The sequence below is a fragment of the Leptonychotes weddellii genome, chromosome 3 (assembly GCF_054177405.1).
Source record: "Leptonychotes weddellii isolate Sample4059 chromosome 3, ASM5417740v2, whole genome shotgun sequence".
Lineage (NCBI taxonomy): Eukaryota > Metazoa > Chordata > Mammalia > Carnivora > Phocidae > Leptonychotes > Leptonychotes weddellii.
Window position 1 is genome coordinate 19,819,939 of NC_138371.1, and position 21,864 is coordinate 19,841,802.

The 21,864-nt window shown below is 35.1% G+C and overlaps 1 protein-coding gene across 1 annotated transcript in view; it reads left to right on the forward strand.

The window, feature by feature from the left end:
- Positions 1 to 206: 206 nt before the first annotated feature.
- Positions 207 to 21,864, forward strand: part of ABCA12 (ATP binding cassette subfamily A member 12) — a 96,330-nt gene continuing 74,672 nt past the window's right edge. Inside the window, 7 exon segments of the mRNA XM_081815308.1 lie at positions 207 to 272; positions 1,924 to 2,102; positions 7,956 to 8,068; positions 12,468 to 12,543; positions 15,861 to 15,979; positions 17,042 to 17,148; positions 20,218 to 20,269. Of these exon segments, the coding sequence (XP_081671434.1) occupies positions 222 to 272; positions 1,924 to 2,102; positions 7,956 to 8,068; positions 12,468 to 12,543; positions 15,861 to 15,979; positions 17,042 to 17,148; positions 20,218 to 20,269 (697 nt within the window). The 5' untranslated portion in view covers positions 207 to 221.

Genomic DNA, 21,864 nt, shown 5'->3' on the forward strand with positions numbered 1-21,864 from the left:
GGCAAGTCAGTTTCCTTGAAGACTAGACTACTTTATATCCATATTTATTAACATTATTATCCCACTCTTCTCACACATATTTTTAGCTGTTAGAGGAAAATTCAACTTCAGAAGACATACGAAGAGAACTGTGTGAGAACTATCCAGACTATACCACTCATTATGCCTTCTCTTGGACAACTCTAGGGAAAAACGTTTTTAACAGATTTTGTCTATCCAATATGACCTTTTTAGAGTCTTCGCTCCATGAACTAACAAACCAGTTCTCTCAGGTGAGTGTAAATATTTTAATTTGATCAAGACCTCTTAAGCAATGAAAGGAAATGTATTGTTTCCATTCTTGTATCCACAAAGTGATTCAACTTGAGTCAGAGTTAAGTCCATAGCCCACATGGACTGGTAAATGCTGACCGAAATATGTGCTCACCCTTGGCTTGGATTCCTCACACAGAGATTCACACAATATCTAATTCTAAGTCATGTCTGCTTTCCATTTAAAGGTGCAGGATTAAAATGATTATGCTGTTGAACCAAAAATATTGCATTATGGTTGTTGTAGACACATCTTTGTAGATGGTTTTGCTATATGGTGAATGAAGATTGTTTTCTCTGAGATATTTAAGTAAGATTACTCAGGCTGTAATGTAAGTTTAATAATTTGACTATTGGAGCCATATAACCCTCAGAAATTAGAATAGTGGGTTATCTTTTTAATTTTTCTCACTAACATCAAACCTACTTTGAAAAGCTGATTTTTGATGAAACAATATATCCCTCTCCTCAAAACATTGTACATTAGGGGCAAGGACTTTATACTGTAAAGTAGTAATGACCACGTCTATATGCTATTCTTAAACTACGACATGCAAAGAAGGCACCCATAGTCTACATGTAATGAAACCCCACATACAATGAAAGATCACAAAAATACTCAGAATTTTCTTAAAATTTTATAAACAGGAATAAATGAAACATATCCACTTCTGGTATTTCCCTCTTGATTCTCTGAATTTTATTATAATTTTTGTTAAGTACAGAATGCTTGAATTACCTTTAGTAATCTGAGTTTTCTAAATGAAACAGATTAGAGACACTTATAATAACCCTAATTCAACATAGAGCACTTAAAATGCTTTCTAAACAAATTCGGCAGTCATGTAGGGTAGAATGTGTGCTTAAGAATGCATTGTTCAAAATCACATTCTCTGCATGAAAGAACTTGAATTACAGCTGAACAAAAGCCTAACTTTACCAGTATGAATGAGTTTATTAAGAAAATTACTTTGGGTTGGAATATAATGAAGAAATACTTTACTTTGAAAGTACTCACTGGATCCTATGATCCAGAGCAGGAGCAAAAGTCACAGTTTTTGTTTGCTTATGATATAAGATATTATTACATAGGTTCACTCACTATAAATCATTTATTATAACTAAAGTTCCTGGTATGGCAACAGAACTTCGGAAATATTTTCTTCCATTAAGTATGTGTGTATGTGTAATTATAGTAGCAAATATATATAGATTTAAGCATTCTCAACCCAAATAATAAATAATAAAAATTTACTAAAAGATACAGAGAAGATATGTCTGTAACTCCTAAACAAGATCCTAGGGAAAAGCAAAAACATTACTCAGAAGCTAATTTCATTTTAAGAAATTAACTTTAATTTCCAAAAATGCAATTAGAATATTTTGTATAAATATACCTTTGTTAACCAAAATTTCTGGAGGTATAGGAAAAAATCCAATTATGCTTAAGGATATTAGAAATGGTTATAATTTTTCCAAGTAAAAAATGACTTCAAACTATATGACAATCAGAATTATGTGAAAATCTAAATTTTTAATGCTTTTGAAAACAATAAGCCATGTGATTAAAAATGCTGAACTCCCATTTTGCCCTGTTTGTCAATTTGTAAGATATCAAGTAATCCCAGCAACCAGAAGACAGTATTTCAGGACATGGTCAAAATGCTGTCCTTCTTCTCACAAGTCCAAGAGCAGACAGCTGTGTGGCAGCTTCTTTCTAGTTTTCCAAATGTGTTCCAGAATGATACAACACTAAGCAGTCTACTTGATGTTCTTCAAAATGCAAACAGGTAAGAAAATGTAAGAATCGAGTGGGACAAATAAGTCTTTTTATATTTTTTAGGGTGTTAGTTAAGCAAAGAAAAAACACACACTTCAGTCATCAGAGTTATCCAAGAGTATGTGAGGAAGTGAGGAGGGACACTAATCTTAACAAATCTATTTTCAGTTGTTATTGGAGACCTTCTGAAAAAGAGGTGTGTAACAGGACCAGTGGTAGATTAGAACATTGGCTCACGCTCATTCAGGACAACCAGAACTCTGCATTTAGCATTTAAACTGCCCAAGAATAAACTGTCCCATTGGGTTTTAGTTGATACCATTCAATATAAAACAACCTGTTGGTTTGAGTTTTAAACTGAGCCACCTCAATGGGGTTGGCTCCCCTCATGTGCAGCCAACCTGTAAATGATCTTTCTAAACCTGCATATTGGGTTGGCTTTATTTGACATATATGACCAAAGATTTGAAGTTATTTTTGCAGGAGAAACCCCTTTAAAGGCTACTTTCCTTACAAAAGCGTTCAGACTGTGGCCAGCATTTAGAATTTAATGGACTTGCACTTAGGTTTTGACTTGGACTCCTATCTAGCTAATTTGGAAATGTGCATTAAAAACGACAACAACACTACATCAATAACTATCAATTATTGTGTGTCTGTTACATATCAGACACTTTACTGAGACCCTTATATATACCACATTAAATCCTACAGCTAAACTACTATTTATTTTATAAATGAGCTGACAAGAAGGTCATGAAAATTAAATATTTGATGATTATGCAACAAGGAGGGTTTACACCTGGGTTTTCTAACTCCAGAATCCAAGCTGCCTCTCTAATATGTCATTAAGAGCATAATGTATTCCATCTCTAATGTCTGAGGTACCAGAAGAGAGTGTTCTCATATTCTTTGGAAAACTTCCAAGAGCTTATGTTTGTTCAAAGACCTTATAATAAGACCTTATGTTGGTACATTAATCTCATTTAATCCCACAACTATGCTTTGGAATTGAGACAACAGATAACCCCATTTTGTAGAAGAGGAGACAAATCCTTTCAAATGACCAGCCCAAGGTTCAAGAACTAGTAAGTGGCAAAGGCAGGACCTGAAGTCAAGGAATCCGAATCCAAGTCTTATGCTCTTTCCACAATAGCCAATCATAACTAAATTACAGAAGAAGCAAGATATTAAGAAGTTTGGTTCTCTAGACTGGTCCTCATTTTAGCACTTAGGGTAACTTTCACCCAGAATTTTGGCACTTCATCCTCTTGCTCTTATTTATATTCTGTCTTAACAAGCAAACAGGTAAATCAACTAAAGGAGAAGGAGAATCATTTGAATCATATAGCATAGCAATAAAAAAAATCAAAGTAATAATCAGACCACAGTAAGACATCACTACACACTCAGTAGAATGAATAAAATTTTAAAAGATGGACAACCCCAACTGTTGGCAAAAATGTAGAACAAACAGAACTCTTTGGAAAACAGTCTGATAGCTTCTAATGAAGTTAACAGTAGGCCCCTATGATGTAGCATTTTACTCTTGGGTATTTCCCCAAGAAAATGAAAATGCAGCCCACATGAAGACTGGTATGTTATGTTTACAGCAGATTTATCTGTAATAACTAAAAATTGGGGGTAAAGAACAAATATCCATAAATAGAAGTGCGAAAGAATTATAGTTTATTTATACATTGGAATCCTCTCAACAAGAAAAACAGATTACTGCATCACACAATAATGTGAATAAATATTATGAATATTATGCTGGCAAAAAAATCCAGACACCCCCCAAAAAAAGAACCTACTGGATATATAGATATTATTCAATTTATATGAAGTTCTCAAATTGATAAAATTAATTTATACTGTTAGAAATTAGAACAGTGGATCCTGGGACAACTGGTGGGAGCATGAGGAAACTTTCTGGGGATTATTGAAGTGCTTTGTATCTTATTAGCATGGTGGCTACATGAGTATATACATTTGTTAAAACTCACTGAATTATCACCTAAAATAGGTGCATATTATTGTGTGTGAATCTTACCTCAGTGAAATTTGGTTAAGAAACAACAAATAAAAAACAAAAATCCCACTAAATAATATTCCATAGGAGGTAGAAGATCCAAAAAATACTTTAGGGTTAAAAATAAATAAATAAAATATTTTAGGCATCATTTTAGTGAAGTAAGTTATATAGGATGGGCATTTTACTGTGGTTATTTTAATTATCTTAAAATTTAAAATAAAATTATTGCATATTATAGCATTATGCAATAGAGCATCTGTCTGGTCATGATTACAAATGTTGTAAACCTGTCTACATAATAATGAAAAAGAACACAGAAATAGCTAAAAGAAATGGCTTCAAATTATTTTAAAGTAAATGACATTTGGGGTACCTGGATGGCTCAGGTCATGATCTCAGTGCTGTGAGATCGAACCCTGTGTAGGGCCCCACGCTGGAGCCGGCTTGGGATTTTCTCTCCCTCTCCCTCTGCTCCTTCCCTCCCCCAGAAAAAAAAAAAGGTAAATGACATTTGACTTTAAACAACTCTTTTTTTTTTTTTTAAAGATTTTATTTATTTATTTGACAGAGAGAGACACAGCGAGAGAGGGAACACAAGCAGGGGGAGTGGGAGAGAGAGAAGCAGGCTTCCTGCCGAGCAGGGAGCCCGATGTGGGGCTCGATCCCAGGGCCCTGGGATCATGACCTGAGCTGAAGGCAGACGCTTAATGATTGAGCCACCTAGGCACCCCTAAACAACTGTTTTTTTTAAGTGGTCAATATTTAATTTAGTTATTATTGCTAATTTATACACCTGTTCTTTCTAATATGGTAGCCCTTGGCTATCTAATATGGCTTTCTAATATGATAATTGCATGTGGATTTTGACTAAAACTCTGAATTTTTAACTTTATTTAAATTGCAAACACTGATATTTGGTTCAGTTAATGGTAAACCTTTTTGTATGTTTGAAACAATGTTAGTATATGAACCTACTTTTTCATCTGTCATTATAATGAAATCTAAATGCAGATTAAATATTTTCTTTTAAAAATTTATTTTTTTTAGAGAGAGAGTAAGCATGCATGCAAGCAGGGGTAGGGGCAGAGAGAGGGAGAGAGATCCTCAAGCAGACTCCCCACTGAGCTCAGAGCCTGACCCAGGGCTGGATCCCAGGACCCTGAGATCATGACCTGAACCGAAATCAAGAATCAGCTGCTTAACTGACTGAGGCACCCACACTCCCTGAGATTAAATATTTTCAATGAAAATTTAGCATTTGAGTTGAGAGGCTCCATAAATTAAAATTCATGGTGAATTTTGAAAACTTAGAACAATAAAAATCTTTAAATATTTCATTAACAATTTTTATCTTGATTAGCTATTGAAGTGATATTTTGGATGCATTGGATTCAGTAGAATATTTTATTAAAATTAATTTCATCTGTTTCTTTTAACTTTTTTAACATGACTACTATAAAATTTAAATACGTGGCTTGCATTATATTTCTGTTGGAGAGCCCTTTTTAAACCCTTTTTTAAAGATAAATATTTATTATTGTTATTAAACTGATAGTGTCATTAAGAGCCATAATTTCCTCACATCAATTACTGTATACCAAATTAGGGTCTCATTGGTTTATCTTACCCTTGTTGATCAAGTATTAGGGGATAAATGAACCCAACAAAAACTTTAGTCATTTCCTTCAAAACTTTTTGTATTATTGAGTTATACATCATTATTAATCCATCACCAAAGCCAGATTATATAATGTTAATCTCATGACAGAAATTAGCAAAAATGAAAAATCTCAAAAAATTCAAGAAGTACATATGGAAAAATATATGTGATTGTCACCATTTATGAGAAAGCTGTGCTGAAATACAAATCATGAAAACTCTTTTATAAAATTATCTTTACTTATAGGGTGACTTTTTTTGCATAACTTCCATTTTTATATGATAAAGAGCAGGGAAAAAATCTATGAAATAAAATAAAAATATTTTGATCAATAAATGTTTCAAAGGATTTCAGGGAGTATGAGGGCCAGGTGTCATTATTTTTAAGTTAAACATTTTGTTAGAAGAAGATGAATTAAGTCTACTGACATTTTATTAATGATATTCATAACAATAATGTTGACAGCTTTAATGATATTGCCAATTGTTCAGTCTTTGAAGGTGTTACTGTGAGACAGCAGATCAGGTGACTCAGGCAGAGGGCCAACTTGGGAGAAGGCTGGCAGAAATCTATAACCTGAGACTGTCTATCTGGTCTCCATGGTCACCAGGATTCAGAAGCACCCCAAAGTCTGAGAACCAGGAGATTCTTAGGGCAAATATAAATATGCCTGAGGTATCCACTGTTATGTATATAGAGCAGAGATGAGAAAAATACAGCTGTGCCTCTATGGCCAAACATAATAATAAGTTAACAATGCCCGTGGGCTCTGTGCAGAAATGTTCTGCCCTCCTCCTGCCCAGCAGTGTTGGGCAAAGTTTCTGTGCCAGAGGCAAGATGTAGAATGGAAAGAACATAAACTTTGAAATTAGACAAAATCAGCTGTACTTACGAATAGCTGGGTAACCTTGTCTACGTTATGTAATTTTTTGAGCTTTAGCTTTCTGGTTGTAAAACAAGGCAAATAAAGTAGACTTCATGGAATTATTAGAGGACTAAATCAAATTACATACATGTTTATATACACGTATGCACATATCTACATGTGTACCTCACTATACTAGAAACTAGGAGATACTCAAAATTTATTTTTCCAAATACAGCTTTTATTCATAGCTAGGGAACTGAAATTAAAATGACCTTAATCTAAATATTAAAAATTTCAAAAATATTATAGAAAACCATGAAAGTATGTGCACATACTATATCTATTGCTGGAGTGAGCCTTTAGATGACTAGGGTACATAGGGAAAAACTGTTAGCTAATTTGTACAATTAACCCTATAATGGCAGATTGTTAATGAAGCCTATTGTTCTAGTTACTACTCATGTAAATAAGCATTGTCCTTGATTATTGATATAAATCACAGTATTTGAGGAATTCAGATGTACAATGACAACTTTTTTTAATGTACTAATGACAATACAATGTACTTAAGAAACAGTTGTTTCTTAAGAAACAAATTCCTTTTTGAAAATGTGGAATGAACTCACATATAAGTGAATTTGCTGATTGGCCTTCCCCAGTACAGACTGCCCATCTTATTTGTAACATAAAAATTCTAGAGAGATAATGCCAGTTAGTCTCGATATTAATTTTGAGCTACCCCTGGAGTAGTGCCTATTGGACACTTAGAGAATAGAAAGCAGTCTTTAATTAGGGCAAGCTCCATTTCTTTTTCAAAAACATTACCACTTGTTTAGCAAAAGATAAATTTTAATCAAATGCATAAATAATTTTTATTCCTGAAATGGGGTCCTTTCTCTCTGGGCTTGATTTTTAATGAAAATAATTTCCAGTATTTAATCTTTACCTTAAAAAAGAAAAAAAGACACCTTTTCATCGGACGTTGCTATTCCTAACCACTTATTTTTAAGTCTTAACAGAAACAATTGATGTGAACTTTACTCCTTTACTTTTAGGCTGTTGAGTTCCCAAGTCTTTAGAATCCAGGAAACGTTTTAAAGTGCTCTGTCTGGTTCAACATTTTGGGAGGATTTTGTGCATGAACAGACAAACAAGTAATTAAACAACAAAAGCAGCATCTTGTCTCTTATGCTATAAGAATAATTTTCTATACTGTAGCCATTTTCTCCTTGAATTAACCTTTTGTTTTGTCTGCAAACCCTGAAATGCGATCTGGTTTAATTGTTTTTCGACTCGTTAGTGCGCTGCAGGTGGTGCAGAAGGTTTATCCACGTGTCACAACTAACGAAGGTTTCAAAACTCTCCATAAATCTGTTAAACATCTGCTGTACACTCTGGACTCCCCAGCTCAAGGTATTGTACTTCCATCTTACTATATTCAATTATGTGACATGAAGCCTGTTAGAAATACAAAACAGAGTGCAACCAAAGTAATCATTTATAGATGATATTATTCTTAGGTAGACAAATATGCCTCGACTAAATCTGGATCTCTGGCTAATCAAAGAAAGGGAGAAATGGCCGAAAAAGAGGCTGTGACTTTCTAGAATTTTTATATTTAGGTGAAAATTCTCTCTCTTAGCTTGTAAAACTATGTTTATACTTGGTATATAAAATAAATATCAGGACCAAGCCTCAATATATAGATTTCTACCACTTTTTGGAACAAAAGCCTACACAGTAAAAAGCAGTATTTTTACCCTCATTTTCAAATTTTGGCTTTTTAAGCAGGATGAATCTTTCATTGGTAAAAACATATCCCTCAAATAGCCATCTTGAAAATACATGACGAACATCAGTGTGTGAGTAGATTGGTATAAATCTGCTGTCATTCCTAGTAAGGTAAGCTAGAGCATGTTGTTAGCAAGTCATGTAATGTCACCTTTGCATATATAAAATAGCATTATATACCACATACATGGAAATACACAGATCTATACACACAGACACATATAGACAAAAATTTAGGGCTGTAAAGAATAAATCTCTACTTTCAAGTACCAAGTAAAATGTTTGGTTAGCATTTACCTCTTCTGAATGGGTTTAGAGTTATGTTTTCTCAGCTGCATTTGTCAGCTTTCAAATATGTGGATTTTACCCTTAGATTATAAATTAAGTATCCTGAGAGCATCAGGTCACAAGCTGATTATACTCTTGCTCATTAAACTGTTAGTTTTCTTATGGATAGCAAGTTTGGATAGGCTTTTGAGAATTCTCATTGGATGGTCTAACATACCATTGGAAACCAATTTCTGTTAGGCTGGAGCATTTTTTATATCTACAATTACAGAATTGATTACTAGCTTGCAAGATTGATTGTAGTTAAATTTAATGGTCTTGACAAACACCGGAAAAAAATGCTTACTTTTTAAAAAAAAGTCCAGGTCAGAAAACTAGACTGTACACTAACAAACACTAGTTATTTCCTCTGTATTTTTTTATTTGCATTTTGAAGACTTGAGAACTTCGAGTTTCTTCCTACCATTCTTTTTCTTTTCATCTTCAGACTCACACCTTATAATTATATAAAGTAAAGGGATAAAGTTAAAAAAATTCTTACAAAGGACAAAAGCCCATCAGTGGTCTGCTTAGAAGCCAGAGAAGTAAACAGCACTTCTAATTGAGGCATCAAAACACTTTTTCTGGTGAACAGTACAGCTCAGTTTTCAATATTTAGGAATGGCCATGTCTCATGTCTGTGCATATGCTAATGATTTTCACATGTATTAAAACATGTCTTTGGATGGTCAGGTTGACCAGGAAATACATTCAAAGAAATGTGTTGCTGTTTATAAAATTTGAGGTGCTTACATTCTTTTTTCTTAATTTCTTACACTTGTAACTTCATCGATTTGAAGATTAATACAGTAGCATTAAAGTCAATTCCTGAAAGTCATTAGCTCCAAATCCCTACCTGCTCGAGCAGAAATTTTGTGGTCTTTGAAAAAGTCTTCTAGGTATTTCTCGGAATTCTTCAGGGAACTTAAACTTGTCATTAAAGGCTGAACCAGTGACCCTAGCTCAACAGTGCAGGGGTCTCTAGCCCCAGGAACAGATATCTGCCATGTTGCCAAGGCCACCTGCTGCTTAGTCTTCATGGCTTATAGCAGTATTTGTGAAACCAGCACACTTCTCCTTTAAGTGTGTACTCAGTTAAGCGGGAGTGGGGTGGTGTCTCACTCATTGCCTGGGCTCTCTCTAATGTATGACAGGGTTCAGATAGCTTTGAAAGTCTCATACCACTCTTTCAAAGAAGGAAAATAAGAGGTAATACTTTCTGTGTCAATTCTAAGGGCTTTACTATCTTAAATCACTTTCTTCATGAAAATAAATCTGTGAGATAGAATTATTTTATTTTACGGACAAAGAAGCTGAGGCATTATTTTATTTTACGGACAAAGAAGCTGAGATGCTTTGCCTATGTTAGCCACCCAGCAAGTGACCGAACTGAGATTAGAACCTGGATCTGTCTGTCCCCAAAGCCAGTAGCCTTGAACTCTTTGCCAGATGGCCTTTTATTTACTTTCTGGGACATATACGTACCTGATTTCAAGATATTTCATGTGGTCATGCAAGTACCTGCCATCATCAGACCTCAGAATGGCTCCCACTTTCAGCCACTGTAGAGTTTGACCCATCATGACAGATTCCTTCCCACATAAGTTTTCCTACAACCATCCCCCCATTCCTCTCTGTGCTCTGACTACAAACCTTTCCGATCCCCTGTCTGTCTGAGATTCAACACACTTTAAAGTTTCCTTAGGAAACTCCTTAGCAACCATGATAATATGGAGATTCTAATAAACAAGAAGAAGATTGTCTCCTAATTTCCTGTCTTAGGGATCTAATTCTCAGCTCTGCCCCAGTGAAGATCCCTGCCTCAGTTAATATGCTTTAGTATTTCCATTTATAAACACGGAGTTTTGAGAACAAAGATTATCTTTGTGACTCATTGAAGTTTGTTCTTTTGCAAAGTAGTAAATTATATGAAATTACTTCTTTAAATGGAAAGCCGTCCTTACTGATGAAGAGGTTATCTGTGTACTAGGTTTCTTTCTATGTCAATGGGTGCCATTTTTAAATATGCCTAATCCTACAAATAAAAAAGAAGTAATATCTATTTAGTACATTATTTCTTCCAAGGTATTTTATAGTCCAGAGGGAAAAGTGGTCAGGGGGAAAGGTCCTTACTCAATGTCATCTATCATTGATATGTACAAAATTAATTTCTGTTAGTTACTCATTTTAATAGCTTAATGAGGAAGACAAACCTCATAACCATATAGTATACAAATGCCAATAAACTTGCTCAGCATTACATAAGAATTCAAACTGAGCAAGATTTGGTCTTGGAAAAATGGTTTATATACTTTTACATTGCAAATGCATAAATCTCAACAGAGCTGTATCCTTGATTCTTCTATATGTGCATGCCAACAAACAATAGGTATTACCATTATTAATTGGGTTTATTTATTCTGGGTATCTTCATTCTTGGTTCTTTAACTCACTGCTGCATTGCTATCTTTAGAGTAATAAAATTCAGCTGCACCTTGAGTGGAGCACAGGAAAACTCCACTCTGCTGAACAGGAAAACTGAAAAAGCCCCTGTGCCAGGTACTAGGAATGGTACAAACATTACTCATACAACTCTGATACAGAGGTGGACAAGGAGGTCTTTCATTTAGTGATAGTCTTTTTTACACACATACTAATTTCAATAAACTCATTGATCAGCACCAGAAAAGTATGGATGATTGCATAGTTTTGCAATAGGACCTTTATGGAAAGCCTTTAGAACACACTAACTAGGGACAATGGGAGAACTATTAACACCAGTAATAAAATAGCCTATTGAAAGAAATTGGATCAGTGTTAAAAATACCAGCACTGAAATATACTGGATTATAAGGAATAAGTAGTGTCTCAAGAGAAGCCTGCAAGAATTGATCCCATTTCCCTAAGGGGCTAAATGAAAGCTTTGGATTTATTTTTATTTATGCAGTAGCCATTAAAAGTACTCTCGTGTTCAATTTTTCATGTGAATACTGTTGCACACTTATTCTTTTATGATACAATGTTATGTGGCAAGGTGAATCAGCAACCTATTTAACTTGGAGGGGCAATTCACAGTGTTGAATTAGACCTTCCCATATGGTTTCCATTAGTTAGCGATTGCCTTCCACACTTTGAACCTTCGTATTATTTGAGACCACTCAGAACGGTTCTGTTAATATGAGCCAATTTGCATTCACAGCTGCATTCATTTGAAATCAGTGGCTACTTTTTGAAAGATGGAAAATATAGATTAGTGATAGCAGATGTTTCCTAAGGCTACATTATTGACAACTGAAGGCAAAAAAATCCAGTGACCTGTAAGACTGAAATTGGGCCTCATTTGTTTAACAAATCACGTGGTAGACAATCTGCATTACAGTATTCAAGAGTCACCTGTGCATACGGGTCTTAGGATAAAATAATGTTTTGACAGAGAAAGAATTTCTTAGAAATGCATGTGCTTGACCATTGGGGTTATTCTGATTAGCAGGCATCTATTACCTATAAATATCTTGAATGTTTCCAACAAAAAGAGCATAGATATGTTTTGTAAAATCCTTTGGAGAAAAATTCTGCAGATTTTTCTGCATTTTCTTCCCATTTATTTAGCTGTGATGATTTTTGCTAAGAAAAATAAATCCTTGAAGCAAACATGTTTATTAAATGCTTACTTACATAAATGTCATATCTGTAGGTGGCCCTGATAATGTGACGCATGTGTGGCGTGTGGAAGATGGGCAGTTACTCTCCCCAAGCAGCCTGGCTGCACAGTAAGTCTTTCTTTGTTGGTCTGCTGGGTTTTTTTCTAAACTAATAGGTAACTTGTCTGAGTAAGCAATCGACACAATTTATAAACATAATTCTTTTATCAATTTGTAAGACTTTGAAATAGAAAAATCCACTATTGACTGACCAAAGAAATGGACATAGCTGAAATGTAGTAAAGTTGAAACTTATTTTTTCAGATTATCCAGTGACACTTTTGGAGAATGCAACATGAGCATCTCTTTTTCAGTTGTAACATTGTATATAACTAGATCCAGTGTGTCCTGTCTCCACAGAGACCTTATGTCTCTGAGGAAAATCTAGGGGGAGGTCCAATTTCCAACTTGTTTAAGGTCTTTCATGATGAAAGTTGTATAAGCATCTAATTTTTCACATTACGATTTATTTTGGTTTTTAAAAATCACAGTATCTCTTAAGCCAGTCAAGGTAATACAAAATTTGTTTGCTTCCACAGCATTCATGTAGGTAAAACTGTTTATAGATAATTTAATTTTGGACTCTTGTGGGGCATGTAAATATGTTGTCCCCGAAACAGGCAGTGGAAATGACAGCAGCAGCGTTGGCTTCTAAAGACCATTAATGTAAGCAGTGCTCTGAAGTAACTGTAATAATCATAGTAGGGAATGCATGCAGGCGCCCGCAGAAGCTGATTGAAGTAAATTCCTATAGGCAAATTTAGAGACTAGATGACCTGTTATGTAGACGTTGTTTTGGCCTGATAAATTATACTGTTGCAATTTTTTGACTCTAGTCCCAAAGGATACATTTCTGCTCTAATGAAATTTGTACAAATAAAATGAAATACAGGACTTATTTTTAGCCATTTTTATTTTTTTTCTGAAATAGGATCTATGCAGTTGTTTATAAACTTTCTATTATTTAATGAGAAGTTCTCGAACTCTGGATAAATTCTAGGCAAATTCCTTCCATAAACAGCCACCTCCTATGTCTGCTTCTACCTTTCTCCTCCCCTAAGGTGGCTGAACCAGGTGCTCTTTCCAGAGCAGTCAAGCAACCTTGGACAATTTTCCCCTAGCTAGGATGCCATGTTCCAAAAAATCAGGTCTTATAGACCATCAAAAATACTTAAAAAAAAAAAAGACCTTTGTATTGAGACGAGTGTATGCTTATTGTTGAAACCAGGTACCTTTACCAGAGCCTTGAGGCATCCATAGCATTGATAATACTAGCACTTCAGACCACAAATTCCACAAACAATGTAGTTGCTGGCAGCCAGCTGACAGTTTATTAGGAAGAATTCAATACTTTTAAGATGGTTCTTGTTGAGATTGATGAAATTAAGGGATTTCTTATATTTAGACTTCCTTTCCATTCCCATTTTAAAATAATCACAGAACGGCAATATCTGGCATAAGATAAAAGATTTTTTTGGTCCAGAATTTTCTAAAGAAGGCTGCTTAAAAATGTTTTTCCCTCATTGCTCTTCTCTCTCCTTATTATTTTTGTCCTAAGGTTATTATTTGTATTATTCTGTTTGTGTGTGTGTGTACACTCACACAATGTACACATAAGCTCATCTTTCATTGCAAATATTCTTGGAAAATAAGTAGGATTATATACAAAAATACATAAATTAAATGTTTTAAAAGAATAATTAGATATTTATGCTAAAGCAGTGGGACATAGATATGGAATCTTAATTTTCAGAGTATATTAAATGTAATCGCCAAAATCTTGGCAATCAAATGTTCTTCCTGAAACTAAGAGAATGGCTTAGATAATATTTCAAGGTCACTTTTAGTGCAACATTCTTCTACTTCTATTTTAAGCTTGAAAATTCACCATGAGAATCCTTTGTTCATTCCACATAGAGGGTTAGACCAATATTTTTCTTTTGAGCACTATACCAGGATGCAAATGGCTCTATGCTATAATAACTACAATACATGGAAATGGTTACATTTTTTTTTTAGTGTGGAGGCTATCAATTGTATTTAATTTTTTAAATTTTTTTAAAGACTTTATTTGAGAGAGAGAGAGAGAGCATAAGTGGGGGGAGGGGCAGAGGGAGAAGCAGGCTCCCCGCTTAGCAGGGAGCCCAATGCGGCCTCCATCCTAGGACCCTGAGATCAGGACCTGAGCAGAAGGAAGATGCTTACTGACTGAGCCACCTAGGCGCCCCTATCAATTGTATTTAAATGAAGGTCAGCTATCTGACGAGTTAACTGTGCTCTGACTGCCACATTAGAGACTTCTCTCGCTGTAGATTTTCTCTTTAAAGTTCTTCAAGGATCCAGTAGTATTAACCCACATCTAAATACCCTAAGACTACTTTGACGTTAATGCAGACATTTTCCTACATGTTTACTAGCTATGCCAGGATGAGTGTCTTCCCTTAGTATTTGAATAAAATCTAAGTTAAACATCTGACAGAACTGGTTAATTTGTGTATTGTGCGGTTTGATTTGAAATAGATGGTTCCCAAATCAGCTATTGACATTTATTCTATCTCTCCTGTACATGAAATTCAATCATAAACACTGAGGGAAGATGTTACAAAATAGAGATGCAGCCTCATACTCATAGTTGAAGTGACAGAGCATGCACAACACACACGTATTTACTCACTCATACTGATGCCTCAGAAATCCTAGGCTATATTCTCACATGCCAGTCAGTTTAAAGGGAGACCTGAAAGTGGTTAATTTGGAAACACTGAATTGGTTGTTTAAAGAAAAGGAAGGAACTTATATTGTTCAATTAGAGTCCACTATTTTTTTAAATCACAATTAAATATATTTATTTGAAGAATGTTATAGGTGGAAGGGATTAGCAGATCATTCAGCCCCCTGCATCTCATTTGACAAGGGAAAAAACTGAGGTCCAGAGGGGTCTGCCAGATTTAGAGGAGAAAAAGAAAAGAAAAGAAAAACATAGAAGACTCATAGGTTGTTCTTACATTGAAAAATTATCATTTAAAAAAAAGAAAAAAATTATTCATTGTTTATCTGAAATTCAGATTTAACTGGGAGTCCTGTATTTCATCTGACAACCCTAGCCCCGTAATTTTTTTCTTTCATATGGACATGCCTAGAAATAATCTTAAGATCACTTATGACTGGATATTAAAATAACTAAATCTAATGTCCATGGAGAAGTAAGCGATCAGAGGAGACAGAGCCAGTGTGCACTCAGACCAGATGGAGGAAGACGTCCTACTTCCAAATTCCATGCCCAAGTCAACTAATGCCAAACAACCAGGGACTTAAATGATCTCAACAAAATAACTTTATTCTCTTTTTATATGACTTAATTTATATATTCTTTTCTAATTCTATAGGCTCCTAATACTGGAAAACTTTGAAGATGCTCTCTTAAATATATCAGCAGATAGTCCTTATATTCCTTACTTGGCATGTGTGAGAAATGTCACTGACAATTTGGCCAGGGGATCACAAGGTAATAAATACTCTTCTTAGTAGTCAAAATGCTGCTTAGGGTTCTAATTCTGTTCTAAAGTAGTAAGTCTTTTAAGACATTTGCTTAAAAAAATAGAAAGGTTTTTAAAAGATTTTAGTTTCCATACGCATGAGTTTCAGTTTGGTAGTTTGATATATGAAGGGAATATCTAATTGTGTTATTATATTATTACTTCTGTTCCTGCTGCTAGTACTTCTGGCCACCTGGACAAACTTTAATTTACGATAGCCATGTAGCAGAGAATATGATAATGACCACCCAAACAAACTCTCCAAGTTTCTGGAATTATTAGTAGTTCATATAACCCTTCATGGCATTTTCTGTGTCCTTAATAATCTTAGTTATCAAAAAACAATGAAGAATGATAATATAGACTTCCCAAAGCATGTGTAAATTATATAAACAAAGGATTTTTGTGTGGCAGACTATTTTTACTTCCCACCCTTATACACCTTATTTTCAATTTTCTGCCTACATGGACAACCATGAAGATGGCATTTAATCAAATGTTTCTTTTCCTTTTTCAAGAGAAAATATCGAATTTCTCACCTTTTCCAAGGGATCTATATTTACTTTTCCCACACCAAAATAGTTTCTTGAGACTTAATGGCAAGCAAATAGCACAAGTATTTAAGCGTGGTCTCTGTTTACTAGGCTTGAATTAATCAAGGTTGGAAGGGTGTATATGTGTCACAGTGATTATGCAATCTATTCTCCCCCAAACACTTCAACTTAACAGTCTATCAAAAAGTCAGAAATAAAAGCAGATTTAGTTCACAAAGAGCCAAAAGTGTGTAGCACCTTTGCTAGAAATATTTTTATCTCTAAGCAGAATATCTATGAATATTTTTAAAATAATGAACTCTCTAGTCTCCACGGTTCAAGGAAAGGTTAAATTTTCACTTGTCTTACACTTAGGTTGAACTAGGCCATTATCTTAGGAAAAACTTAGCAATAAATTAGGATAAAGGTGTTTTTCAAATGGGTTTCCTAAATGACCTTGCAGTTCACATAAGGTAAATCTTCTCTCTTCCTTTACAGAAAATTTAAGACTCCTGCAGTCCATAATTTCGTTTAAAAAATCTTTTCTTCAAAATGGTTTTTATGAGGATTACTTTTCTTCAGTTCCTGAAGTCCTGAAATCAAAAGTAAGTCATGAAAGAAAAAATAAATAAATAAACCTTGACATTGTCTGTAATGCTCTGGCGAGATGTATTTCAGTTTAAGTTTTAAATCTGTATCTTCATAAATATTTGTCCTATTTTGACTAGATTAATGCCAGAAAAAGGGGGACAAAAGGGTTCTTGTGCTAGAAAATGGCATTTTGTTCTTAATTAGTGGATATCTCTATATGAAATGACCAATAAAGGTCTAATTGCAGTATTCACATACATAAAGGAATGGCTAATAATATAGTTACCTCGTTAAGCTTCGTAATTTCAAAATAGTACTCATAGTATGATTTCTAATTTAAGTTGGCCTCAGTTTTTAAAACTACAAAAGTTGATCTTAAAAGCTAGTGTTTAGACTTCACAGTGTGCAAAAATCTCAGAAGTTGACTAACCTTATTTTTATTGTCATCAGAAGCAGAAACTAATAAATCATATTAAGATGTATGATATTAAAAAAAGGAGGGAAAGCAATGAAAAAAATTTTAAACTCTGAAGTTTGAATTGGTTCACATTTATCTATTATTCTTTGTTTAGCTCATGCATATAGTATACAGGTTATCATGATAATTCATTTCTTAAATAACCCTATTAAAATTTGAAAGCAGCTTTCCTAGTAAGAACAGCAGTGTAATTGAATTTAGGTAGGCAGGGATAAAGCAAAATTAGAACTGGTTTATTCAGGGCAAACAAGATGACTTTCTGTATAGTCAAGATGGTCTAATTACATCCAAAACATATGTCCGTGTGTATTATAAGTAGGTAATGCTAGTGAGGTTACCTCCATTTTCTCCTGATCTTCTACACAAATTAAAATTTCTAATGCACCTAATTTAGCAGTATCTTAATTTGTGCAAATGAAAAGGAAGTTATGCATTCATCTGGAAAATTCCTACTCATCCTTCAAGGACAAGTTTAGATGTCACTTCTATAATATTAGAGTATTGCCTTTCTCTCTATTTCCCAGCCAGGATAATGGCTTTGTGTGCACATAATATTTATCCATTCATTCATTCAATCCATGATCTATGGTCCCATAACACTAATCTATTTATTAAAAGACATAATCTCTAACCCCAAAGTCCTTATAGCAATCCACTGTAGCAGATGGAAAAGCAGACCAATAATTATAACACAGTGAGATAAGTATTGTGGTATATGGATGGGCAGGATTCTGTGTATGGAGGTGGGAGATTTAACTCCAATTGTAGGGAATGGAGGTGGAGAGGAGAAATTTCATGGAAGAGATAATACTTGCTCTTATAGGCTGAGTAGGATTAGGTTACAGTCCTACATTCCACACATAGAGACCTGCATTTATTAAGACAGAGGTATGAACCTGGAGGACAGATACAGGTTACCTGCAGTCCTGTGCCCGTCTGGAGCAGAAGGTGCCTATGGGAGAGGTAGGAAAGGGGACTGCAGAGAGACTGGGCCCAGATCCCAAAGTCCTCTTTCTGCTTAGTCACGGAGTTTGAATCTGGTCTGGAATGTTGTGCATTTGAAGAAAGTAAAATTTTCATTTTAGAAAGTGAACTCTCTGGGAGGACTATGGAGGACAGATTGAAGAAAAGCCAAGTAGGTGATATCTGCAGTAACCTAAGCAAAACGTGAGCCCTGCACTTTGTCAATGGCAGAGAAAGAAGGAAGAGACGGTTTCAAGAATGGGGTAGGAGTTTAGGTGACACACCGCGGCAGCCAGTGGACATAAAGAAGAGGAGTCTGATAGCAGCGAGATTTCTGGCTTTTGGAACTTATTACTTAGCATTATAACTTGTTGTATAAGTAAGGTCTGTTTCCCTCCCTAGAGGGTAAACTCAGATAAAATGTAGCCGCTGTATCTCTAAAGCCCCACATTTACCACATAGTAGGAGCTTAAGACAACTCATGGATGTGTGAACAAATGAGGGTGTTAAAAGAGAGCCCTGGTGATATAACTGTGTCACCTGGACAATTACTCATTGTAGTTCTCAACTTGTGAAGTAATCAGGCAGCACAAAATATACACCAGGGAAATTGAAACAATGCATTCTCAATCAGTTACACTCATGGAATGGGAAATAGATGTAAGAATAATTTAAAACAGCATTCACATTTTGACTATACTGCTCCACTTCAGGGTTACATTATGAAAAAAGTTCTAGAAGCCACAGAAGTGGAAATAAACTGCAATCCTGTCCTTTGGGTAGAAAGTCTGTTGTCATTTACAAGAAGCATGGCAGCTATCTGCAATTAACAGAAGCCCTACATTCCAAGACTATAAGCTCCCTGAGGAACGTTGCTAAGTCTGTCCCTCTACTATTGTATTCTCAGCACCGGGCGTATGGACACATGGAAAATATTCAGTATGTATCACTAAAAGAATGAAGATAAATTCTTACAGTTTTATAGCAAGAGATGGTTTAACTTCCTTGCTTTGCCTTCCCCGGTAATTAGTGTCTTAATTGTGACAGTCAGTTAAGGGCCTACCCATTCTAAAACTTTACTCATGGCATTTCTAAGAAGGTTTAGACCCTCCAAAATGTCAAATGCTTGCCATTCAAAAGTGACTTCTCCTTCTGTTCCTATCCCTCTTTTCTAGTTCCAACACTGTACTCTTCCTGAGCTTTTGTGTTTTCTCCTTCCTTCATTGTGAGAAGAATAGCTTCCTGATTGGGGAACTATACATAAAGTGGATATTCCCCATATTGGGCAGAAATATGGGTAACACAATATTTTTATTATAACACCTTTAAATTTTTAAATAGGTTCCTTTCCCCTGCATTTACTTGCCAAGAGCCCAGGAGCACTGCTGTTTTATCACTTTTATACCTATGATATTTTGAGGTTTTTTTTTTTTTTGAGGGGGAGTGGGGGCAGAGGAAGAGGTAGAGAGAGAATCTTAAGTAGGCTCCATGCCCAGAGTGAGCCCAATGCAGGGCTCGATCTCACGACCCTGAGATCATGACCTGAGCCGAAATCAAGAGTTGGACACCCAACCAACTGAGCCACCCAGGTGCCCTGATATTTTGAGTTCTTACTTAAATGTAACTTACATTTCTGATTCAGATGCATTCAGGGACCACAGGCACTGGGGAATTCAGTCACAGCTGGACATGGAGTTAGTTATGGGTCATTGTTCACATTTGACCTGAGATCTTTTTCACTATGTGGACCAGGGTCATGATAAAGGAGAAAGGACTGTACATGAGGTTCTGACAAACCTACAATCTGGATTTGACACACTTTTGAAGAGAGAATTTTAATTCTCTGGATTTAAGATTGACTATTAATGGTCCATGAAGCTTCTAAAAATTTAATGCATGTATTGCTTTTAGAAGAAAGTAGTAAATAATGACAAATACTATATGACCTTCAGGTTGCTCCTTGATGGATGTGCTCCACAATGCATTCCATATTATTGACCCTGAATTAAACCTTTATTTCAGAGAACCAATTCTACTTCAGTAGCATGGCTAGATTTCCAATTTTTCCTTCAATAACTTTTATCAAGAGAAGATTATACTGTATGGACTTTTACTGGTTTCTCATACATGTATGCCAAACTTGCAATTAAAAAATGTATTTGGGTCAAAATATATACATGTATATATTTAGGTCTCTACTGAGTAAAAATCTCACATTTACTATACCCTCAAAGCTTGATTAAAACAAATTTATTGGGCTACCAGTATTTATCCTTTTCTTTAAAAAATCATGAAAAGTCACTGAAGGATGTGGCAGGAAGGCTTGACTCCATTCATTAGAAATTTAATCATATCTATTATTTGGAAAATCAAAGGAAGGAATAGAGTGGCAAACACGTAGTTACAGCTGATAAAACAATTGGACCTTTAATGGAAATTTTCTCATAGCAGTAAGACTAGTGAGTAGAATTTTAATATGCATGAGGCTATTTTAGATAGTTCAAAGCCAGAAGTCAATTAGAATATTAAATACAGTAAAAAATAGACCAATGATATTTACTGTCTAAGATGATCAGTGTTTAATTGCTAGTGCCTACATGTAGTTACTATAAATCTTTCATCTAAGACACATAATCGTGCCTTTCCCATTTGATATATGGAAAGAAACATCCCTAAACATTTGCCTGTATCATAAAATACTTCATTTCTATCAAAATGCAACTTCTGATTGAAATTGAGTTGCAATGAATGACACATATATTTGCTTTCTTAGGTGTTGCTCCAAATTATTTGACTTCCATCTCTCTCTCTGTCTTTTTTTTTTTTTTAAGACAGAGGAGGAGGAGGGGCAGAGGGAGAGGGAGAGAGGAAATCTTAAGCAGGCTCCACACTCAGCAAGGAGCCCAATGTGGGGCTCAATCTCATGACCCTGAGATCATGACCTGAGCTGAAATCAAGAGTGAGAGGCTTAACCGACTGAGCCACCCAGGCATCCCAAATTATTTGACTTCTTTTAAAAATTTTTTTATTGTTATGTTAATCACCATACATTACATCATTAGTTTTTGATGCAGTGTTCCATGATTCATTGCTTGTGCATAACACCCAGTGCTCCATGCAGAATGTGCCCTCTTTAATACCCATCACCAGGCTAACCCATCCTCCCACCCCCCTCCCCTCTAGAACCCTCAGTTTGTTTTTCAAAGTCCATCGTCTCTCGTGGTTCGTCTCCCCCTCCAATTTCCCCCGCTTCATTCTGCCCCTCCTGCTATCTTCTTCTTCCTTTTTT